General features: G+C 45.4%; 1 protein-coding gene and 1 non-coding gene across 2 annotated transcripts in view; one reads left to right on the top strand and one right to left on the bottom strand.

The window, feature by feature from the left end:
• DPYSL5 (dihydropyrimidinase like 5) overlaps positions 1-25,602 on the top strand; it is an 88,441-nt gene that overhangs the window by 35,215 nt on the left and 27,624 nt on the right. The window contains exon 2 of the mRNA XM_060168683.1: positions 3,720-3,984. Within this exon, the coding sequence (XP_060024666.1) occupies positions 3,724-3,984 (261 nt within the window). The 5' untranslated portion in view covers positions 3,720-3,723. The remainder of the gene's footprint in view (positions 1-3,719; positions 3,985-25,602) is intronic.
• Positions 14,633-14,740, bottom strand: LOC132532029 (U6 spliceosomal RNA). The gene has a single exon (XR_009544290.1). It is a non-coding gene; the product is annotated as a U6 spliceosomal RNA (small nuclear RNA).

Below are 25,602 nucleotides of genomic sequence, written 5' to 3'. Positions count from 1 at the left end.
CTCTACTTCCTCATCTTAAAACGAGGCTAATACTTCCTGCCTTGTTCCTACTTCTCGGGGCTGCCATGTGAATTAAATTCCAGGCACAGGGTGTTAGCTTACTAAAAGCTGTTTTCTTATTTCTACTGAAGAAAACACCCTTGGTTTATGATTCCAGCATCAAAGCTCAGATAAGAATCCCCCATAAATCATTATCATATCACCCTTTCAGGGTCTCTGCCATCCAGGTGTGTGCTATGAGCATGTGTTCTGGATTAATAAGCAAATCAATATCCTCATTTACCACACTGACATAATGACTATGCAGCAATTTCCCAGCATAAATATTCCTATTTCTCCTCTTACTTAAAGCTGCTTTAAAAGATGAGGATTATATATTTGCACAGAGGATTGTGTGTGTCTTACCATCATTTCCCTCTGAGAACTTGCATCTCTCCTTTTGTGGTCACACCTGGCCTTGGCTTTGTAATGAGAGAGAGAGAGAGAGAGACTGCATCTCTGAGGATTTCTGGACTTCCTTTGGCCAGAATGGTTTTGTCCATCACTTAAGAACCAAACTCATTTCCTGATTATTGTGTATTAAATTAAAATTCCAGTTTTCAGATTTTAGGACAAAAGTTCCCCTGAAATATGTCAGCTTCATTCCAGCTTCAGACAATGGACTCATTGCTGTGACTGTACCTGTCCCCCCATCCTTCTGGCCTACCCACCTCCTCCCCACTGCCTCTGCCCAGGGCCTTCCACCCTAGGGGAGGGACCCCTCCTCCCCAAAGGTCAGAATGATACCTGGCAGGGACCAGATGTTCATGGAGGACAATGTTGCTGTGTAAGGGAACAGCGTTCACTCCCAGCCACCTGTCTTGTTTCCCAACACTGCCCCCAGCAGACCACCCTCTCCTGACAGCAGGAGGACTTGGCAGTTGAGGCTGAATAAGTACTGTAAACTCTCTTGGTGTGGAGATTCCATGCACTCCAATCTGGTCAACTTGACAAAAAAAACAAAAAGCAAAAGAACAACTGCCTAACCAAGTGTGTCCAGGAGAGCAGGCTAAGCTCTCCAGATAGTTGACTTATTTCCTTACAAGAGCTATTCCTTCAACGGATTATGAGACCTTTTCATCCTGGGACAAAGGCTTCCTGTACTTTGCCTAGTGGCAGGCAAAATGAAATGACGAGGATGAGAGATAGTATGTCGCTTCCTTTGCTCTGTTCACAGTGATGTGCTGTATTGGAAAAGGGATGAAAGTTGAGCATTATCCTGGACATAGAGTTGCCAAATGTCCTGGGCAACAAATATGGAATTGGCCTACCACTTGTTGCTTTAAACCATTTGATTGTCCGGGTGCAACAAGTAGATGCAGCCAAAACTGTTCATTTGTGAACAGTTTTGAGTTTCCTATACTGGATGCTGGGGATGAGGACCAGGCATCTGGTCCTGCTACGCCTTTGACTTTGAGGACTTAGTCCAGAGGTGGAGATAGACTCCAGTGCCTCATGAAGGTACGGAGGGAGTTGGGGAAGGCTTCTCGGAAGAGGGAACAATTGATTGGATCCTGAAGAATAAGTTTACCATGTAGAAAGGTGGGCTTTATTGAGCCCACAGAGACACTGCAGTGGTGTAGTCTCCCTCTCCCGGTCAGATTGTGTCCTATATTTTCTAAGCCTAAGTAAAAATCATTTCTGTTCAGATACTGAATGGTCAAGATAGTTGCCGAATCAACCTGCATTAAACGTATATATCAATTAGGGGAGAATTGACATCTTTACTATGCTGGGTCTTCCAATCCATGAACATTGTATGTCTCTCCACTTATTTATTTCTTTGGTTTCTTTCATCAGCATTTTGTAGTTTTCAGCATACAAATCCTGTATATTTTCTTAGATTTCTACCTAAGTATTCCAATTTTTTTGTGTGTCCATTTGTTCATCGCTAGTATATAGAAAAACAATAGCTTTTTGTATGTTGATCTTGTACCTTGTGACCTTGCTGAACTGACATTTGTTCTAGGAGATTTTTTGTAGATTCTTTGAGATTTTCTGCATAGCCCCCATCACGTCACCTGCAAATAAGAATGGTTTTATTTTTCCCTTTTCAGTCTATATGCCTTTTATTTCATTAGTGCTAGCTAAAACTCCCTTTGTTGAATAACAGTGGTGAGAGTAGACATCCTTGCCTTATTCTCAGTTTAGGGGGAAAGTATTCAGTCTTTCATAAATTCTGATATTAGCTGTAGGTTTTTTGGTGATGTTCCTTAATTTATTTATTTATTTATTTTTGGCTGTGTTGGGTCTTCATTGCTGTGTGTGGGCTTTCTCTAGTTGCGCTGAGCAAGGGTTACTCTTCGTTACAGTGCACAGGCTTTGCATTTCAGTGGCTTCTTTTGTTGGGGAGCACGGGCTCTAGGTGCACAGGCTTCAGTAGTTGCAGCACGTGGCATGTGGGATCTTCCTGGACCGGAGATCGAACCCATATCCCCTGCATTGGCAGGCGGATTCTTAAGCACTGCACCACCAGGGAAGTCCCTGGTGATGTTCTTTATCAACTTGAGGAAGTTAACTTCTTTTCCTACTTTCCTGAGAGTTTTTTATCATGAATGGGTGTTGAATTTTGTCCAGTGCTTTTTCTGCATCAATTTATATGATTATGTGATTTTTTCTTCTTTAGCCTGTTAATATGGTGGATTACATTGATTGATTTTCAAATATTGAGTAAGCTTTGCATCCCTGGAAGTAATTCCATTTGCATAGTGGGATTCTTTAATTCTTTTACATATTGCTGAATTCTGTTTGCTGATATTTCGTTAGAAATTTTTGTACCTACATTCATGAGGGATATTACTTTATAGTTTGTTTGTTTGTTTGTTTGTTTCTATAATTTCTTTCTCTATCTTTGGTATCAGGGCAGTACTGACTTCATAAACTGACTTGGGAAGGTTTCCTTCTCTACTTTCTGGAAGAGATTTGGGGTTAATTCCTCTTTAAGTGTATGGTAGAGTTCTATGGCTTTTGAAAAGTTGATTCTGGGGATGCAATCTGGACCAAATAAAGCTGAACCTTGCGGGTGGGGCTTGAGCATATCAGATGAGCTTGTCAATGTGCAGCCAGCTGTGGCGCTTCAGTGTGGTCGTGGACTTCTTGAGACAAACATAGGAGGGTGAACTGAATCAGAATCCATCTGAAGAATGACATGAATTAAGCAGCTGTGAGGCTTGGAGAATCTGGCTCTCTGAGACACATCCCAGGAGCCTCTGATATCTTCAGGACCATACGGTATAGTGGGGACGTTGGTCCTACAAGACATCTGGGTTTGACTTGGCTACTTAGTAGCCATAAATTCCTTATTAGCAATTTGTTTTCTCGTCTGTAAAATGCCACTTCTTGGGTTGTTTTAGGAATAAAATGAGACAAGAGATATGAAAATGCTTTAGAACCACCACAACCTCTTGAGAAGGTGAAAATTGATGTTTCTTTGGGCCCCAGCTTCACCCTGACTGCTGTGGTGTCATGATTCCCAATGAGTCCTGCTGGGAGGTCAGTGGGAGGCCTGTGACCCCAGCTGGCTATAGGACCAGGGTCCTCGGGCTGTGGAGAAACTTCCTCCCCATCCCTGCTCACGTACTCTGCCCATGGAGTTTGGGCTCTCACAGGAAAGGGTGGGACCTTGGTGACAGTGAAAAGGAATCTTGACCTTGACCAGTGCCCCCTCTCCCCTTTCACAGGAACATGCTTGCCAATTCAGCCAGTGTGCGGATTCTCATCAAGGGAGGCAAGGTTGTGAACGATGACTGCACCCATGAGGCTGATGTCTACATTGAGAATGGCATCATCCAGCAGGTGGGCCGTGAGCTCATGATCCCTGGAGGGGCCAAGGTGATTGATGCCACTGGGAAACTGGTGATCCCTGGAGGCATCGACACCAGCACCCACTTCCACCAGACCTTCATGAACGCCACATGCGTGGACGACTTCTACCACGGGACCAAGGTAATGCTTCTGTTTGGGGAAAGTGCCTCCCTCGGTGGTTTCCTCTGTTTCTGGGGCTGCTCTGGACTAGATCCACATGAACAGGGTGCTCCTGCTGTATCGCTCAAAGGAGAAGGGTGCTCTTGAAGGGGCCGCTGTGGCAACTAAAATAGGAAATTTCAGGCTAAATGTCATAGCTTTCTATGATTATGGAAAAGGAGGCATTTAAGCCTATTTTGCTGATCGCATCACTTACTGAAGCACCCAGGCCAGGAACTGATTTTATTTTTATATTTTTATGTCATGTAGTACAGACCTAGAAGAAGAGGAGAATAGCTGGAGTTTCTTATTGTTGTATGTGTGGGGCAGGTGTGCGTGTGTGTGGGGTAGGTCTGAGGGACTGCTTTATGTATGATAAGCTAAATTAATTTCTCCAAAATTGTGAAAAATAGATATGCCTATTCTAGATGATTTTAATGGTAGAATTATGAAACAGACATAGTTAACTATCTTTTATTATCTTTCCTAGCTCGTTCTTTTTAAAAACAGCTTGAAAGATACTGGTGGTAGGCCCTCTTTTCAGAGTGAATTATCATGGACAATATTTAAGAATTACTGAGCTGGGCCTGAGCTACTTTATGTCCCTAAATGCAAAATACAAAAATTCAGACCTGTGAAACAAATGAATCAGGAGGAAATTATGTTTCGCCAAAAGAGTCACAAGTAGGTTCTTTCACCCTTTCTCTGTGCTCCAGAATCCTGTCATTGCTGTCATCCCTGTGTGTTGTAATTATCTGTAATACGCAGGCCTCTCCCTGGACACCAGACTATGGGCTCCTTAAGGGCAAGACCTGACTGTATTCTTCTGCTTTCCCAGAGCCTGGCCTTGACCTGGAATGAGAGTAGCTGGCCAGCAATTGTTTGTTGACTGAATAAGTGATTGATACTTATCCATGCGGTCTCTACATCCAGCTGTGCATCAGATTCATCTATGAAGACTTTTTTCAAATGCAGAGTTGAATCAGCATCTTGAGGGTCAGAAGTCCCTGGCCCTGGCAGCAGCCCTCTGTACTGTCTGATTTATAAAGGACTTGGCCTCTAATGCCCCCTGGGTGAAAGGAGTCCACCAGTGGCAGCAGTCCTATGTCCTACTTTGGCCCACTGCCTCAAATCTCCATTGGCCCTGTACCTTAAAATCTCACCTCTGTTCTACTTGGGGTTCTCAGGGAGCCCCTCTCCCGTGCTCAGTGCACTCCCCCTGGGATCCATCTTCCTGGGGGCTCCAGTGCTCCGGCTGTTAGGCAGCAACTGATAAGGCTCCCCAAACCCACCCTGAAGAGCCTGGCTGGGGCTCCAGGCAGGCAGAGGCTGGCCCAGCTCAGGCAGATGTCCCTTAAGGTCTCCCTGAGGATATGCCTCCTTCCCAGTCCAGACGCAACAGATCAGACCCCCGGAAGGCTGAGCTGTGAGGAGTCACAGTAGCCATGGCCCAGCCTCTGCTGAGGCAAGGTTGCCGCCAGGCCTGCTGAATACTCTGGCATCCCAGGCCACACCTGCCCGCTTGAGCCAAGCCCTGGGAATAGAAGTGATTGGTGGACCTGCCCTACTTTCTCCTCTGAGAATTACTCCAGGGCCCTGCAGATGAGGCTTCACTAATGAATGGGGAGCCCCATCCTCATAAACTCTTTCAGGGTCCTCTTGGGGGGACTCTGGTGGCAGTCGGGGCCTTTCTGAAGAGAGTGAGCACATCCGGCTCACCATCCCCATGCACTTGAGCCCGGCCAGGCCAGGCCTGCTTCATTTGTGGTTATTTTTATTGAAGTACAGCATACATACAGAGAAGCGCACAGGTTCTAAGGTACACAGAATCATCACAACTGAACACACCCTTGTAACCAGCACCCAAGCTGAGAAACCAAACATTGCCAGCACCCAGAAGCCCCCCTTGTGCCCCCTCCTAGTCACTACTCCTCACCAACGATAACAGCTATCCTGACTTCTAATACCATAGTTTTTAAAAAGTAACAGCTTAATGGAGGTATAACTCACACTCCATACAATTTGCCTCTGTAAAGTGCAGAAGCAGGTGGTTTTCAGCATATTCACCATAGGTTTTGACTGTTTGCTTTATGTAAATGAAATCAGGCAGCCTGTACCCTTGCGTTGACTTCCTTTGCTCAACATTATTTTTGTGAAATTCAGCCATGTTGTTGCACGTTGTACTTCATTGCTTCATAGTGTTCTACTGTACAAGAGCCCACAGAGTACCTAGACATTCTGCTGTCACCAGGCATTTGGGTGGTTGCTACTTCGGGGCTATGACAAATGCTGTTGCTCTGAATGTTCTCATCCATGTCTTTTAGTAAACGTGTGTGCACGTTTCTACAGGCATATTCCTGGGAGTGGGATTGCTGGGTCATAGAAGACACACATGTTTAGCTCTGGGAGAGACTCCCACATTGTTTTCCAGTTTGGTTGTAAGTTTATACTCCCAGCAAGAGAGTAAGAGAGGACCCGGTATTTACCACCAACGTAACTCTGATGACCACACCAGTCCATGCTGGGGTCCGTTTTGCAGCGTGCACCAAAAATTGTATGCAGTGTGCAGCCTTGCACCAAAAATTGTAGCTTGCCGGTTACTCTCCCCGCTTGGGAGATCTTTAGTCCAGGGTTGGATGCCACACTGTCACTATGCTGCCTACCAGCCTCTGGGAGAGGAGGCTGGCCTTTCTTTGTTTTATTTTCCACATTGTCGTCTGCCGGGGCCTCATTAGCCAGGAGTGACGAGTTTTCCCCTGAGAGCCTTCAGCTCTTTACAGCGAATGAAGACCTTTGCACGTGCAACTTTGTGCAAGGCGGTGGGTAACTTTTGATCTTTTCCAGGCTTCTCATCCATGGAAGCAGCTGTCTCTGGAAAAACACAGAAAAACCCCTGTGTGATTAAGGGTCCCACCTCCCCCAGTTCCTGTAGGATCAGACACCCCCAATCCATGCCAGGCCCAAGTTATAGGAAATTTAAGGCCCATAAACGCCAAGCCACTCTGGCTGCTCGCGTCACCTAAACTGACCTCTTGTTATATCCACCCCCTAAGTAAGATCGGACCTTGTCCTTGTGCCGCAGCTCATACTGAGCATCTGTTTCATAACACAGCCCCTGACGCAGTCCTCCCCAGACCCCTCTGGGAGACCCTGCCCAGAGTCCTGCCTCAGACATCCCAGCCTCCCAAGAACTGGCTTCCTGCCCCGTCCCCGTCCCCCCCACTCCTAGATTGCTCCTCCCTGTTGCTGCTCCTACGGCTGGATATTTTGGCTTCCTCTTATCTCTAATTCCTGACAATCTCCTGGGGAGAGAAAATGCTCTCCTGTTGCACTGCTGATGTCAGGGATGTGTGGATTTAATTATTCACACAGCCTGTGGCACTCAGGCCCAGGCTGTGTACCCTGATAGACTGCCGCTGACCTACTTTGCACCTTCTAAGAAAGGTAACGGTTGATCTGCTTTCAGCATCTGGGTTTATAATAGAATAATAACCCCAAGGAAAGCTCACCCTTGTGATTAGCCTATAGAGAAAGAGAGATCAAGTTGCGCCTTTTTGTTCCCGTCTGACAGATCCGAAGGGCCTTGAACTCTGCACCCCCTGAGCTATGGCCTGCCTGTCAATTGGGCAGCAGCAGCCAGGGCTGAGAAAACAAAACCGTTGAAAGCCTGGCTTTTCTGAGAGCATCTGGGTCTCCATTGTACTGGGTCTGAAGGGGTTTCTCTAGCGCTTCTTTAACACACGCTTTGCCCGCCTCTGCTTCTGTTAGAGGCTGGGGCACGCTCTGCCTGGCTCCCCTGCCTCTGCCCCCCTTGCTCACAGCCCGGGCACTCCATCCTCCTCCCCGCCTCCTCCACGCCTCCAACCTGCAGGCCCCTCCCTCCCAGAGGCCCAGAACCTGGTCTCCAGAGATGCCAGGACGCCCTGCTTGTTAAAAATGCCCCCACGGAGGAAGGGGGTTATCTCCTGTGGGAAGGCAGGGGCAGGAGGGGAGGGAGGAGAGCCAGCGACACCAACTGTGTTAATAAAGGTCTAGGATTTCACTTGGGTCACGGGGGTCTTTTATCATTATCCTACTTAGCTTACTCATAAGTTATGCTTATTCTTTGGTGTGAATCTAATATTACATAATAAGAATGTTAATGCAGGCTGTTGAGCTCCACCCCACCAGTGGCTCTCCGTGGCCCGGTGGGAATATCAGAATCAAACTACAGGCACAGCCCCTTCACTAAGATGGTGACAGAGGGGGCAGCAGGGACAATGGGGAAATGCTTCCTAGAGGCCTTTTCTGCCTCCCACTCCTCCAAAACTAGACTGAGAACCACTGTCTAGGCCAATGGTTTTCAACCTTTGGAAGCAAATTACAGTAAAACTACTTGGGGAGTTATTTTAGAAATACATGTCCAGACCCCTCCTTTCTACTGCCTGTACCCTCCACCCCAGACTAATGAAATCAATGTCTCTAGGTCTGCCTCTTCCCCCATCTGTATTTTTTTTTAATTTTTTTTTTAATTTAAAAAAAAAATTTTTTTTTGGCTGTGTTGGGTCTTCATTGCTGCACGCGGGCTTTCTCTAGTTGCGGTGAGCAGGGGTTACTCTTCGTTGCGGTGCGCGGGCTTCTCATTGCAGTGGCGGAGCTCGGGCTCTAGAGTACAGGCTCAGTAGCGCCTACATGGGCTTAGTTGCTCTGCGGCATGTGGGATCTTCCCGGACCAGGGATCGAACCCGTGTCCCCTGCATTGGCAGGCAGATTCTTGTCCACTGCGCCACCAGGGAAGCCCATGTATTTTTTTTTAAAGCATCCTTGATGATCCTAACACTAGCGTGCGGATTATTAAGGAACTTTCTCGGCTGTGTTGAATGGCACGTTGTCCTGGCTGTTACTCCTGTTGCCTGTCTGACCCTCACCTTATGTGCCAGAATGACATCTGAATCCCCTTCGAAAACTTGGACTTGTCTTGCCTCACCCTTGCCAGTATTATTTATTAGTTTCTCTCCTTCTATTCACATTATAGGGTCCCATTATTGGGTTCCCAAGCCCCAGCCTGGGGCCTAGAACCCCTGTACTTGCTAAGTGTCCCTGGTGCTGTGCTCTGCCCTCCTGTCTGTACCGCATAGGCATCATCAATGAGCGGCGGATTGGCCATGGTCAAGATGTCATCAAATGGAAATCCAGCTGGGTCTGTGCCTCTTCTTTGAGGACCCAGAGGCTCTCTCTTGTCTGTGCCAGGGCCATCTGGTCACTGAGACAGCCTCCCACTAACTCAAAGCCATCAGCAGCAGGACATCTATTCTTGTAGTCAAACCACAAGGGGAGCCAAATCCTAACCCAAAGAGTGTTTGTCTAGAACAGGATCAGCCTAGCAGATGTACAGTGGCACAGGCTAGGTGGCCTGCCACTTCCCGCCCCCAGTGGAGGGTCCTGACCCTACCTCCCTCCTCCCACTGCAGAGGACTAAACCTATCAGAGTCCTGGGATAGGACCCGCTGGGACATAAATAAATTCCCTTTGTTGTCCAGCCTGCCAACCTTCTTACCGAGGAGCCCATGTATCCATTGGGCAGACTGTTTTTGCTATTTTGCCTTTGAAACTGGCTCTTTGGGCTTTAAACCTTTAAATGCTGCTCACTTCTTTTCTTCTTTTTTCTTGACTCTGTTATTCTGTCCATTTCTGTTTAATTCTAGCCAAAATCTCTTTCCAGTCTTTTTGCTCTGCAGTAACCCTTCCTGCTTACCGGGATCCAGACTCATACAGTCTTGCTTATTAACTGATGTTCCCAAGTTCACTTCATTCTGGTAAAAAAACTGGAGGGATCTTAGAAATAGAGCCCCACCCTCCCATTGACAGGGAGAGAGAGTGAATGAGTGGCCCCAAGTCCCAGAGGTAGTTGGACCAGACTGTAAGTTTCTCAGTCTGAGGCCCTTTTCACCACACCACTCAGAGGATCCTGAAACCCCAGATTCTGGACAGTCACCCCTTTCAGACAGCCTATGACCTCTCAGTAAGCTGCATGCAAATAGTTAACTCAACACTGTGTGGCTCTAAGCTTGCCTGGACCAGATAAAGGCATCAAGGAACTGATGCATCAGGCAGACGGCAGAGTAAGCTCTCCGCCTCCCCAAGATGGCGGCTTTATAACACACCACTGTCCCTAGAGGAATAACACTGATGTCAGTGCCTTAGAGCTGACAGTTTTTACCATTTACAAATGGTTGTTGTGGGGATTAAATGAGTTGATGCATGAAAAACACTTCACACAGTGCCCGGCACAGAGCACGTGCATAACTGTTAGTCCCCAGGCTGAGTGCCTGCTTCCACCCTAGGCCTGGCCTTGACTCTGTCTGGTTTCTTGGGTTACTTGATCCACCCACTTTGGCTTTGCAATGAGATTGTTCTACTGTCCATCTAGTGCCCGTGCTGCCTATGTCCTCGGCTTTGCCAGCAGGGTCATGTCCTGCTTGAGAACTTGCAGTGGCCCTCTGTTGTCTAGTTTGGAGTCCTAGGTCTTCACCCTGGACAGCTCACCATCTGACCTTGCCCTCTCCATCCAATCCTCAGTGCCCATATGTGCCCATCCATCAGGAAGGGGATTTTCTCAGCCCCCTTCGCTATGAATGTCCCATGCTCCCTCCTGCCATCCCTTCCCACCCATCCACAGAAGGCCTTCACGACCTACCAAGCTCATGTCACATTCTTCCTCCAGCTAATTCAGCCCCAGGATCCACTTTTTTCTCCTCAGCTGAAATAAAGTGTCATCCTGGGGCTTTCAAATTGTTTCCTATGTAAAGTTTGTCTCTCAGCTGGATTGAAAACTTTGAGGGGCAGAGACGACAATTTATATTTAACTCGTGACTCACCACAGACTCGCAAAGATTAAAACATGTAGTACAATAGATGCTCAAGAAATAGATGAATGTCTACATAGGGTGGCAGTCGTGAGCACAGGCTGGGGTGGACGGCCAAAGTTTGAATTTCAGCTCCACATTTACTGGTTGTGTGATTTGGACGAGTTAATCTCTCTCTGTGTTTCAGTTTCCTTCTCTGGAAAATGGAGATTATGATAATACTTTATGTGTGTTGAGATACTACTGGTAAAGAACTTAAAATAGTACTTCGTAGTTCCCTGGCAGTCTAGCGGTTAGGACTTGGTGCTTTCACTGCCGTGGCCAGGGTTCAGTCCCTGGTTGGGCAACTGAGATCCTACAAGCCACGTGGCCAAAAATAAAAAATGAATAAAAATTTTAAAATAAAAAATATATTTAAAAAATAGTACTTGGTGCTTACTAAGCACTATATGAGTGTTTGTTAAATAAATAGATCATGGGGCTTCCCTGGTGGCGCAGTGGTTGAGGGTCCGCCTGCCAATGCAGGGGACGCGGGTTCGTGCCCTGGTCCGGGAGGATACCACATGCCACGGAGCGGCTGGGCCCGTGAGCCATGGACGCTGAGCCTGCGCGTCCGGAGCCCGTACTCTGCAATGTGAGAGGCCACAACAGTGAGAGGCCCACGTACCGCAAAATAAATAAAAATAAATAAGTAAATAGATCGTGATGACTGAGGACCAACCCCTGAAAAATCCATTTGTGAAGTTTCCTCACAGGCATACGTATTAAAGTGTTAGACATCAAATAGGAATTACAAAATTGGTTTCTGTCTCTACTGTCAGGGTTGACTGTGTGTGTTATAGGTTTCAAATGGAGCCTAAATAGTACTGGTGATGACTTCTAGATAATTTTCTTTCTCCTTTCTTTCTCTTAAAAACAGACATATCCAGTCATAAACTCAGCACGTAGCAGGAGCTATTTAAAGATGTCCTGCTTCAAATCAGGTATCTCGTATAACAAAACCTTGCTGGCAACTTTCACTGTACATCTATGTTAATTGGCAGGCCAACATGTAGGCCAGGTTGACTCTTCTTAGAACAAATGTAAGAGAGATCTATCATTTCTTACAAATTTTTACATCTAGCATTGGAAAAAAATCTCCTATGGTGACCAAGCAGCTCCTCATTTCCTAGAATAAGAGTGTTTGCAAAGAATTGATCCATACAGAGAGATTACTGCTTTTTAAAACCTTTGGTTCAAGAATAGAGATAAATGTACCCTTGGTGATTAAACCCAAGCATCTTGGAAACCTTTCATATCTCATACTAGCTCTGCTTTTATACTTTCATCCAACATCTCTGGGGTTTAAAAAAAAGATAGAAGAAAAATACATCATGTATTGTATGTATACTTCAGTGAGACATATACTATATGAATGATGTATTTTTCTTCCTCCTATTTCTTTTCGTAAAGACGGAATACTTTTTAATATTTCAAGAAATATTTGAATATGGCCTTCTGGAAGGCTTCAAAAATCTCAGTTGAAAATATCTCTTCTCCTCACTGAGGTTGCCTCCTATCTGAAGTGGCCATATTTCTGTGTTGAATGTCAGGTACACATCTTAGAATGGTTCACTGGCAGGTAGAAATGTGTGTAGACGCTGCATCTTCTCCCTTACGTGGTTGCCGCCTCATTGTTCCCTCAGGTTATCCCTGTAGCCAACCATGTTTTTCTCTCCTTCTGATCCTTTTTTATTTCTTGTTAATTAAAAATTAGGTGCTGTAAGGATCCCTAATTAGTGACTATGTGAGGATAAAGCTGTAGGCCAGCTATAGTTAAGAACTTTCTCATTCACCAGTGTGGTTCTTTGTTTGTTTGTTTGTTTGTTTTGGCTGTGTTGGATCTTCGTTGCTGCGCACAGGCTTTCTCTAGTTGTGACGAGTCAGGGCTACTCTTCATTGTGGTGTGCGGGCTTCTCATTGCGGTGGCTTCTCTTGTTGCGGAGCACGGGCTCTAGGTGCGCGGGCTTCAATAGTTGTGGCTCGCGGGCTCTAGAGCGCAGGCTCAGTAGTTGTGGCGCACGGGCTTAGTTGCTCCGCGGCATGTGGGATCTTCCTGGACCAGTGATCAAACCCATGTCTCCCGCATTGGCAGGTGGATTCTTAACCACTGCACCACCAGGGAAGTCCCTCATTCACAAATGTTTATCTCTCACACTACACACACACTCACACACTTAGACACTTTCACATACTCACTGTCACAGTCGCACACTTACACACGCACTCTCACGTACACACACGTGCACTCACTCGTGCACACAGTTTTAGAGCTGGAAGTGCCACTGGAGATTAATGAATTCAACCCCTCATCTATAAATAACTTTCCTCTTTAGATTTAAACTCTCTACAGTGTTCTCAATACTTAAAAATAAAATTAAGCTTGATGAATGTTGGTGAACTCTGTTCTTGGGAAGAGTATGTACAGAATGAAGAAGGTCATGATTGGGTAGCCCAGGAAGCCACTTTTTTTTTTTTTTTTAATCTATGTGTTATGCTTTTTTTTTAAACAACTTGATTAAGGTATAATTGACATACAATAAGCCACACATTTTTAAAGTGTATGGTTTGATACACTTTGACGTGTAGATACTGCGAAGCCATCACCATTAATATAATAAACATATCCATCACCGCCACCCCCCCGCCCCCAGCCAAAGTTTCTTGGTGTCCCTTGTAATCCTTCCCTGCGCTGGCAACCACTGATCTGTTTTCTGTCACTATAGATTAATTTGCATTTTCTCACATTTTTATATCATGGAAAATACAGTATGTATTTCTTTTTTGGTCTGGTTTCTGACTTAGCATTATTAAGTGTTTGGCAACTACAGATAAAGCGACTATGAATATCTGTGTACAAGTGTTTGTGTGGACACATGCTTACATTCCCCTGTGTAATTACCTAGAAGTGGGACGCCTAGAGTATATGGTAGGTGTACATTTAGCTTTTTAAGAAATTGCCAAAGTGGTTTCCAAAGTGGTTGTAACATTTTCTGTTCCTTCCAGGCTCCACATTTTTGCCATCACTTGTTATGGTCAGTCTTTTTAATTTTAGCCATCTAACAGATGTATCAGTGGTAGCTCACTATGGTTTTAATTTGCACTTCCCTAGTGTTGAATGTCTCTACATGTGCTTATTTGCCCTCTGTATATCTTTGGTGAAGAGTTCACATCTTTTCCCTATGTTTTGAGTCATTGGTCTTGTTTTTTGTTTTTTTTTTTATGAAATGTAAAGAATAGGTAAATCTTTATTTTTTCCTTTCTAGTTTTATGGAAATATAGTTGATATACAGCACTGTATAAGTTTAAGATGTACAGCATAATGATTTGACTTATATACTTCATGAACAGATTACCACAATAAGTTTAGTGACCATCCATCATCCCATATAAATACAAAATAAAAGAAAAAAGAGGGACTTCCCTGGTGGTCCAGTGGGTAAGACTCCACATTCCCAATGCAGGGCGCCCAGGTTCGATCCCTGATCAGGGAACTAGATCCCACATGCGTGCCACAACTAAGAAGCCCGCATGCCGCAGTGAAGGTCCTGTGTGCCACAACTAAGACCCGGTGCAGCCAAAATAAATAAATAAATTTTCTTAAGAAAAGGAAAAACAATTTTTCCTTGTGATGAGAACTCTTAGGATTTACTCTCTTAATGACTTTCACCTATAACATCCAGCAGTGTTAATTATATTTATCATGTCATACATTACATCCCTAGTACATATTTACCTTACAACTGAAAAATATGGAATGCTTCAGGAAGCTGTGTGTCATCCTTGTGCAGGGACCATGCTAATCTTCTCCGTATTGTTCCAAATTTAGTGTTGCCAAAGTGAGCACTGTTTGTCTTCTTTTTATTGGGTTGTCAGAGTTGTTTATATGTTCTAGCTACAAGTCGTTTGTTGGGTACATGTTTTGCAAACATTTTCTCCCTGGCTATGACTTACCTCTTCATTTTCTTAACAATGTCATTGGAAGAGCAAAAGTTTTTCATTTTGAACTTCAATTTATTAATTCTTTTTCTTTCATAGTTTGTTTTTCGTGCTGTAACTGAGAACTTTTTGTGAAATCCAAGGTCACTAAGATTTTCTCCTATGTTTTCTTTTAGAAGTGTTATAATCTTAGCTCTTACATTTAGGTCAATGATTCATTTTAAGTTAGTTTTTATATATGGTATCCAGTAAGGGTTGAGGTTCAGTGTTTTTACATATGGCTATCCAATTGTTCTAGCACCATTTGTTGAAAAGATCATCCCTTGTCAAAAACATATAGTTGACCATATATGTGTGGGTCTATTTTTGCACTCTCTTTTCTGTTCTTTTGATCTATGTATCTATCTTTACACCTATACCACAATGTCTTGATTATGATAGCTTTAGAGTAAGTCCTGAAAGCCGGTGGTGTAAGCCTTCCAACTTTGTCCTTCTTTTTCAAAGTTGTTTTGGCCATTCTATATCCTTGGAAGCAAACTTTTTTAGTGCAGGCTGTAAACCAAAAACTTAAGAGAACAGTAAACTCAGTGCATTAACCAAGCACTTGATAAACATTCTCAGCCCTTAGCATGGTCCCTTTCTGTTAGCCTGAAAAGTTAAGAATTTTCTTTAGAATTTTCTAAAGTTATTTGGAGAGAAAAAAATCTGTGATGTGTGTGTGTTAAAAGGAACTTAACTGAGTGCTGGGGTTTCAGATGAGGTCCATGAGGATGTTCCATGATACTTGGCTACATATTGATCTCGATATATTTTCTTCACATGACCCATATCTTTATGTATAATAAGTTGTGATGATGTCATAGGGAAGAGTTCATTCTGCTTCCTCTTGCTCCCTCTTTGTCTTACAATTAGAGTCAATGGAGAACAGAAGTGGGCCGGGGAGTTCTGAGCGGACTAGGTTAGGATAAAACTTACATGAACTGAAATTCTAACCACTGAGCTGTTGCCACCCTCTCCCCTTCCCTCCGTCAGGTTTCCATTCTGTTTGGTGCCCTTTGTTACCACCAGGCCTGGGCTGTAGCTCTTTCCTGGTTTGGTGCCCTGACTCTCACTTTGCCAGGCTTAAGATAACTAGGACTTATATTCGGGAGAGCACGCTTGTTCTGAATCTCTAAGCCCCAGACATAGTGGCCCATCGAAGAGTCTACTTTTCCTGCTGTGTGGAAAATACAGTGTTCAGCCTGGAGTGTGTGGAGCCTCTCACGGGCTCTGTGTTCCCAGACCCCCAGGTGGCATCTGGCAGTGCATGGCTCTGCGTAGGACCTGCAGCTACGTTTCCAGCCGCTGTCCCCTCCAGGAGGGCTGCACTGCCCTGTCAGGCCCAGCATTTCTGTATCCCTTATACACGTATCGTGATCTTTAAAGCCCCCCTCAGGCAGGCCTTATTTTCCTTCCTTTGCAGGTGGAGAAGCTGAGTCTCAGGGAGTGAAATGCCTTTCCAAGCTAGCAAGTACAGGCATAGGCCTCCCTGCCTCCCAGAGCAGACGCCAGCGCGCATTCCCCAGCATGAGCACCTAGCGCAGCCTCAGGACAGCCTTCCTCATTCCCCAGCATCAGCACCTAGCGTGGCCTCAGGACAGCCTTCCTCATTCCCCAGCATCAGCACCTCGCACGGCCTCAGGACAGCCTTCCTCATTCCCCAGCATCAGCACCTAGCGCGGCCTCAGGACAGCCTCCCTCAGGCAGCTTGATAGCACTATTATCACTGAGCTTTGGGACCAAAATGAAGCCTCGCCAACACTGGAGTAGATGAGGGAAGGAGAGCAGATGGGGTTACATGTGGTTTATTTCTGCATTGTTGATAAACCCCTCTGGTCTGGCCTCTTTGGGCAGCCTGGACTTTTAATAAAGGTGGTCATGACCTGCTTACCTGTAAACTTTCCCGCTTTGGGATTAGAAGGGGCTTTGCTAAGGAGGAAGGTGACAAAGGGCGTCTCCGGGCTCTATTTTAGAACGGTTTCCCCTGGCCCCCTGTCTTCTCAGAAGCTAGCAGCCACGTTCTCTCCGCCACATAACTCCCTCTGAGGATCATCTCCGGTCTCCATGGTAACTACATGTCGGGAGACAGGCTGCTCTGTTCTGTGGCTTTGTATTAAACACAATGATTTAAATTGGATGCTCGGCAGTGAAGATAATCATTCTGGATTAGAGAGACGCCTGGAGACCCTCATTTCGTAATTTTAGAGTTGGCACAATGCTCAGGTTTAGCCCTGTAATTCAAGCCCAAGCCACACCCACCCCTCTGTTTCTAAACTGCAGTTAGGTCCAATTTCACTTGGGATTTTCTCCATCCTTTGACAGAGGAATCTTGGAGCCAGGGAGCCCCGCAGTCAGACCAGGGCTATCTTGAGCTCTAGAAGGGGCGGCATCGTGTAAAGGAAACCTAGGGTGCTAGCGGCAGATAGACCCTCATTCAGTCTGGCTGCATGATTTCCTCTGTGCCCCATTTTTCTTATCTGTAAGACGAGAAGAGTAACCTCTACCCTACAGAGTCATATATTTTTAAATTTTCTATTGTGATAAAATATATATAACATAAAATTTATCATTTCAATCATTTTTCAGTGTACAGTTCAGTGACATTAAGTACGTTCACAGCGTTGTCACCACAATAATCCATTTCCAGAACTTGTTCATCTTCCCCAGCTGAAATTCTGTACTCCGTAAATACTAACTTTCCCATCCCCCACTCCTCCCAGCCCCTGGCAGCCACCATTACACTTTCCATCTCTATGAAGTTGACTATTCTAGATACCTCGTAGAAGTGGAATCGTACATTTTTTTGTCCATCTATGACTGGCTTATTTCACTGAGCATAATGTCCTCAAGTTTCAACCATGTTGGAGCCTGTGTCATAATTTCTTTCCTTTTTTAAGGTTGGATAACATCCATTCTATGTACGTACCACATTATGTTTATTCATTCATCTGTCGATAGACACTAGGTTGCTTCCACATTTTGGCTATTATGAGTAACGCTGCTGTGCACACGGGTATACAGATATCTGTTTGAGTCCTTGCTTTAAATTACAGAGTCATTCTGAGGATCAAATAAGATAATAAATACGAATAATATTAGGAACATTGCACAAAGCAGGCTGTCAGTAAATGTTCATTTCTCTCCTGAACATGAGTTCAGCCTAGGTGGTAACTGCCACAGTGGTCCGATGGCTTCCGCGGGAGTGGTGTCACTTTTTGCTAGCTTCTGTGTCTCCGGGACATGCTAGTCTGTTGGGTCTGGGAATTAACACAATTCATTCCCAGGTTTAAAGGAAATGTCTTAACCACAGAAATGTGCATCGTCTCCTGATAAGAACCATGCATGCTTTTCCATTTCTCCCACCATTTGGGATTCATGTATTCCTAGTACTAAAATGAGAAGATGTTAGGGCTGACGTATATACTTCCTTATCTGTTGTCTATTTTAAGTATACCAGGTGGGAGACCCTGAATCTGCAGTTGGGATTGCCCCAGGCTATGAAGCTCTGTGCTTAGTTGCTATTTGTTGGTATCAAATCTATTCTCAGGGTTACGGAAGAGTATGAGATTTGGAATAAAAATACCTGGATCCCAGTCTCGGCTTATGTCTCAAAAACTGAGATGGTGAAAACATCTGTCCAACACAGTGGTCATGAAGGTTAGGTGAGGGCAGCACTTGGCTGTGCAGGTGACCCTCTCCTGGAGCACTTCGTGGGGACCAGGTCTCTGTGTTGGTCTGCATCCCTTCAGGAGGTTTTCTCTGGGTCTAGTTTCATCCCAAAGTTTCTATGGTGGGGGTTAATCCCCTGCTGCCCTGGGCCCCTCCAGGGTTGAGAATCCAGAGCGAGGAGCCATCTTTCCCTTTGCAATTAGCTTTCCTGCCACAAGGCCACTGCACAAGCAGCCCTGGAGACAGCCAGCACCTCTTTGTCTTCAGGAATTTGCCACAGAAGGGAAGGGGCAGCAAGAGCTCTTGCACAGCCTGGTCTGACCTGCGCCTGACCCAGCTGCTCCCCACAGCATAGCAGTCAGGCCTGTTCTTTATTGATGGGGCTGAAGGGAGGAGGGCAGATGGGGATTTCACACTGAATCCCTACCTTTCTCTCTCCCAGCAGCGCTTGCAGCTGGCTGTGTCCTGTGTGCCCAGGGTCTACCTGTTGAGCAGGGGCCAGGCAGGCTTATATCAGGGCTTCCCAAGCAGATGCGTTCACTGTCCCTGAGACCGGAAGGCTACCCTGGTACGCTCGCATCTGGGAAGGGGAGCTTGGGTTTCCCTCGAAGACATCTTAACTTCTAGGGCAGCTCACCTCTTCTTGAAGCCAGTGAGCCAGGGAGATTGTTGCGCTGGTGACAGGGTTTTCTTGGCTTCCATAACCCCATGCCAGCCGGCTCTCCCTCCTGCCTCTTGACTCTCCTTCCCAGGCTCCTTCCGTGGTCTTGTCTGTCTTACTCCTCTCCTCTGTGGTTGCTTCTCAGGATCCTATGCCAGACTGCCTTCTCCCCCTCCCCACCTTCTCTCCCCAGGTGATCTGTCACTGATGACTCCCAGGCTTACAGCTACAGCCTAGACACCTCCGTGCACCTGCCCCAAACCCAACGCATCCACCACAACCCCACTCCTCTCCCAGGGACCCCTCCTTCCAGGAACGGCGCCCCCATCCTCCCAAGCCAGAGCTTACTGGCTCGAGACCACAGGACTCCTCAACGATAAAGCCAGACCTCAGACCAGGTGTGCCAGGCTCCAGAGTTCAGGCCTTTCCCACCAGAGCACCCTGCCTTCACGTACCATTGGAGAATCGAACTGTATTTCTAACAAACATAAAAGTTCAGATGTCACTCTAAGCCCCAGACAAGCTCTGCTCTGGGACCCCGCCCCATTTTTGGCTGTGCTGGACCTCCACCTGGATGCCTTTGTCAGTCCGTCCCTGGACTCCCCACTCCCTCCGCAATCCCAGCCTGCTCTCTCCGTCCCAGCTCCTGGCTTCATGGAACTGACCCCTTATAATATGGCAAGTTTCCTTCAGCCCTCCCTCGTGGATTCTGTAGTGCATTTCCCATACAGTTTTCTTAAACCTCGTCTTGGCTCAGACTGACACTCCTAATTTTCCCAAAACCTTTCCTCTGTTTTGCTAAGAAGTCTGGGACCCTCAGCTCTCCTCCATGTCACCTCAGCTCATCTCCTCCTCTATCCATCCCCCTCCTAAATGGATGGGAAGAGACGTCCTTCCCAGCCTAATAGATATGAATATCAACCCTCAGTTTCCTCATCTGAATAATGGGGAGAATAATACATATTTCTTTCTTTTTTTTTTTTTTAAGCAGAGGTCTTCTTAGAAGCCCATATGATTTAAATTTATTTATTTATTTATTTATTTATTTATTTATGGCTGTGTTGGGTCTTCGTTTCTGTGCGAGGGCTTTCCCTAGTTGTGGCAAGCGGGGGCCGCTCTTCATCGCGGTGCGCGGGCCTCTCACTATCGTGGCCTCTCTTATTGCGGAGCACAGGCTCCAGACGTGCAGGCTCAGTAATCGTGGCTCACGGACCCAACTGATCTGCGGCATGTGGGATCCTCCCAGACCAGGGCTCGAACCCGTGTCCCCCGCATTGGCAGGCAGACTCTCAACCACTGCGCCACCAGGGAAGCCCAATAATACATATTTCACAGGACTGTTGTGAGAATTAAATAGCCACAGAGTATGTGCTCAATGGATGTTGGTTATAATTAACAATTTTCATCTGCTCCATCCGTCAGCCCTGCATTAAGATTTCCAAAGACTCTCTTCCCTCCTAAATTTGGTTGTTCCTCTCCTGATACTATTTTTTCAGCCACGCAGGCATAAAACCTCCCCTGTTATTTACATCCTCTCCTCTTCTGTCATCAAACCTGGCTGCTATTTCTTCCCCGAAACAGGTTTCCCATATGTCATTCATCCCAGTCCGCAGGTTGAGGTCCGTCATCTCAGCACTGCAGTCGACTTTGCACTGAGCAGTCAGGGCCATGTTCTGGAGTCTGATTTTCATACCCAGAAGCCTGCTGTGACTACAGACATGTCCAGGGATGGGGGTGACCAGAGTCCTCTCTGTAAATGTGCTCCTAAACCCCACACTCCCAAAGCCCCCTCATCACCACCACCTCCACACACACAAGTTGCTAAACTTTGCTGATTGATGGAATCCAAATTCATCAAGGTCCACACAGTTTGCCTCAGTCAAGACCAGATCTATTCTCTGTCCTCTGGCTGTGTCCCCGGCTCCGCCCACCTCACTTCCTACCCCAGAGCGTCTCATCCTGCCCCCTTCCAGCTCTCAGCCTGCCCATCCTACTGTGTCCTTCCCCTCCTCTGGTCTGTTGAACTTGATGTTGCCATCACCATTGAGGAATGTTATCTTGCGCTGCTTTGTACTCTCATTATTTTGAAGTCATTTCTATTAGAAATGAACGTGTTTCCTGTCCTGTTTGCTAACTGGACTCTAAGCGCCTTAAGGTACTTCTATCTCTCACTTCTTCCGGAGCATCTGATACATATAACACGGTGTGCACACTCATGCTACCTACCAGTTAGGCTTATTGTTTATTAACTAAAATAGCTATAACGGTAGTATAAATCACTAGTGTTTTTTGGGCTCCTACTATGTGCAGGTGCTGTCCCAGGTGCTTTACGTGCATTATCTCATTTAATCCTCATGGTAACCCCACAAGGGGTGTATTATTACTCCATTTTACAAATGGGGAAAATGAAGCTCAAAGAGATTACATAACTTGCCCAAGATCTTATAACCATAAGTGATGGAGCTAGGATTTAAACCTAGATCTGCCTGCCTTAAAGTCTGGTTCTTGTCACTCTACTATTTTGCCTCTAAATATAGCATTAATGTGTTTTAAAAATGGCAAGCCGGGGACTTCCCTGGTGGTGCAGTGGTTAAGAATCCGCCTGCCAATGCAGGGGACACGGGTTCGAGCCCTGTTCCGGGAAGATCCCACATGCCGCGGAGCAACTAAGCCCGTGAGCCACAACTACTGAGCCTGCTGTCTAGAGCCCGTGATGTGCAACAAGAGAAGCCACCGCAATGGGAAGCCCACGCACCGCAATGAAGAGTAGCCCCCGCTCGCCGCAACTAGAGAAAGCCCGCGCGCAGCAACGAAGACCCAACGAAGCCAAAAATAAATAAATAAAGTAAATAAATTTTTTTTAATGGCAAGCAGGTTAAGTGTGGGAAAATGTCCTTTTCCCAAGGTATATTGCAGATTGAATGTTGCCTGTCTCCTCTGCTGAAAATTCAAAGAATGAAGGGTGAGTTTTCGACATGGTAATGCTGAACAGTGACAGCATTGCAAGGTCAGAAGTGGGACCATGCCCTAGATGAAGTAATAGAGGCTGGGACCCAGAAGGTAGGAGTGAAAAGTAAAAGGAAATTGAGACGTGCAGTTAATTATAAATGTGCAATTTAGAGAAAAACCAGTCAGCTGAAGAATGAGCTCAACAGGTCAAGAAAAGGCGTGGGAGCCGTATGTAGCCAGAGGGACAGTGGGTGGTCCCAAGGAACAATCATGTGTCACTTGGTGTCCTGGAGAAAAGCTGGTTGCAGGGAGGGTTTGTGTGGTTTTGTTTGTTTTTCAGAGAAAAGGGGCATCTGATAAAAGGTGTTGGGGAGACTCTAAAAGAGGTTGGAGCAGTGGTCAGCATTCCAGCGGCCTTGAAGGGAATTATCGGAGAAAGGGTCAGGGTCCTGAGCCCCCAGTGTGAGCTGGATGAATTGGCATTGAAGCCAGCGTAAGCCTGTTAAGAGCGTGATCTCCCTAGATCAGGTCAATGTAGCTGATAAAAATGGACTCCTTGTTTAAATACTATTAAGAATTTCAAGATGACAGCAGAGATTAAACCAGGACAGAGCCAGTCAGAACACAGGGCACTGTGGGACTGCCCAAGCCACATACCCACGGAGCTGGTGTTGGCTGGTAGGCGTATGTTTCAGGATGAGAAAGGTGTTTACTGAGTGCCAGGCATGGTTCTAGGTACCATACATACATCATCTCACTTGACAAAATGCTCAGGCCCTTCTCTGGGGAGTCTCTCACATCCCAAGGAGTGGTGCTGCTTAAGAGCTGGCTTTCCTGAGGGCCAGAGAGCAGCCAACAATATCCCTGAAGGGCAAGGAAGTTATTCAGAGCAAGAGAGAAACCACTGATCTGGTTATTTTTTTTTCTCTTCTACTTTGAGCGAGTATGAATAAAAGATGGAAGATACATTCAATGTGAAAAGAAAAGGAAGTGGTTCAGCAATTCCAAGAGAAGCAGATCCATCTGAACAAGTGATGGCTTTCTCAACTGCATTAAGAAATGTCGAAACATTTGCATTGGACTTAGTTTACAAAGCACATCCAAATACTGGTTATTTGATTCTCAGTGTAGGATTGTTCCCTCTGTGAAGATTGAGTTGCCCTTAATCTATACATCTAGATACTCCAGACCCTGCTATTATGATTCCAATCACCTCCCCCCAAACACACCCATTTTCTGAGCACTAGTGTGAAAATATGTTCACAGGAAGTCCCTACGCCACCCCTAATGAAAAACCCCACAGATAAGCTCTGGCCCAAGTGCCTTCTCAGCAACAGGGTACAAAGTTTGTGCCTTGACCTATTGGTTCTTGGCCTTGGAGCCAGAGAACCAAGCCTTTCCCTTTGGGGAGCAGGGTGGAGGGGTAGAGAAAAAAACATAGCTACTGGGAACTCAGCAAAACGTGATTAGAGCCGCAGCAACGTAGAAGATGGTGAAGAATGACTCTCCAAAGATCTTTGTCCTGACAAAACCAGGAAGGGCCAATGCGCTGTTCTTTCCAACGCTGTGATGTCAGCAAATAAATTATATCTGAAATTTCTTTCCAACTTGCTGAGCAGGTCCCTGGTCAATACGGAGACCGCCATGTGCCCACAGTGGTCTGATAACTTCTGAAGCATAAAGATGACATTTATAATAACAGGTTTAGGTTGAGTTCAGTACAAGTTCCTGCCAAGCGTATGCCTGGAAACTGTGACATAAAATGGATTACCATTAAGAATATTGGTTTTAAATGTAAAATAGATGGCTAGTGGGAAGCATCTGCATAGCATAGGGAGATCAGCTCGGTGCTTTGTGTCCCCCTAGAGGGGTGAGATAGGGTGGGAGGGAGACGCAAGAGGGAAGGGATATGAGGATATATGTATACATATAGCTGATTCACTTTATTATACAGCAGAAACTAACATACCATTGTAAAGCAATTATACGCCAATAAAGATGTTAAAAAAAAAAGAATACTGGTTTTTCTTAGGGAACAAGTGGATGTGACACGACTGGGCATCAAATAAACCCAGATTTACCCAGCGGTATGTCATAAATATCAAAAACAAAATAATGGTAACCCTTTGAAATAGTAAAATTATGTTTCATATCCTGCCAAATGTGTATGATGCTGCTGCGTCTGTTGGTTAAACAAATGGTCCTAAAGTCCATATTAACTTAACAGTGAGAGATGTGAAGTCTCACATTCACAATAGAAATGAATGCCACATACACAGTGGGGAATGCTTGGCTGGACAGAAGTTTATGTCAAAAAATAAGGGCCTGGGTTGATAAATGGCCACTTCAGTCAGCCACCAGGCTCCAGTAGGCTCCTTTTCCAGTAGTGTGTTAGCTGTTCCATGGTCGTGTCTGTCTCCATAAATGAATCTTAATTCTGTCAAATAAAAAAGCAAGTTGCAAAAGGACATGGACAGTATAATACCACTTGTGTACATTTTTCAGATTTGCAAAACAAGTATAGTAAAAGCATAAAAACATGGATGGGAGAAATTTATATCAACCTCAGGGTTAAGGGATGGGAATAGGATGGAGGGCTCCAGTTGTATTGGAAACATTTTCTTTCATTTTTTAAATTAAAAAGCATGTAAGGTAAATACAGTAGAAAGCTAACATCTGTTCAATTTGAGTCGTGGGTTCATGGATATGTGTTGTATTATGTTCTGTACTTTTACTGTATGGTTGAAATGTTTCATACATAACTTTAAAAGAAAGTATTTTAAATACATAAACATAGTTAACTAAATTTTAAGTAGTTTTAGTTTCCTCCGAATTAATTTTTTTATGTATACAGTATTATGAAAGTAATATATTCTATGAAATAAAGTTCAGAAAATTAGAAAAAATAAATTACTCAGAATCCCATCATCCACAAACAGTCATTGTTAATGTTTTGGTATATTTCCTTCTATTTTTTTTTTTCTTTGTGTGTGTGTGTGTGTGTTTAAACGTACTTCTAAGTATCTTGGGTACACTTATTGAATTCTGTCTTTTTCACTCGTTATAGCATCACCCTTGTTCCATGTGAAGACTTAGCTTCCATGAACATCATTTCTATGGATTCTTAAGATCTTTCACAGCTTCACTTTTCTTGCATAAAGACAGTTACGAACATCCAGCAGCCACACAGTCACCTTTCCTTTTGATTATGGTAAATACAATCCTTTTGAAAGCCTCCGGAACAGGATTGCATCACGCTCTGCTGTTGATTTGTACAAGGCTGTTTTGTGTGGAATGACAGTAAAAAGGTCTGTCACATCTGTGATATCACATTCCTGCGAGGACTGAGCTTGTCAGCATTCATCCCGTGGGTGGGAACTGTGCATATTTTAGAAGCCAGCTCTGTGCATCTCGCCTGGGAGGAAAGCAGCACTAGTGCATCCGGCGTCTGGTCTGGGA

The sequence above is a fragment of the Lagenorhynchus albirostris genome, chromosome 13 (assembly GCF_949774975.1).
Source record: "Lagenorhynchus albirostris chromosome 13, mLagAlb1.1, whole genome shotgun sequence".
NCBI lineage: Eukaryota > Metazoa > Chordata > Mammalia > Artiodactyla > Delphinidae > Lagenorhynchus > Lagenorhynchus albirostris.
Note: the sequence above shows the minus strand (reverse complement) of the source record. Positions and strands in the feature narration are given on the sequence as shown.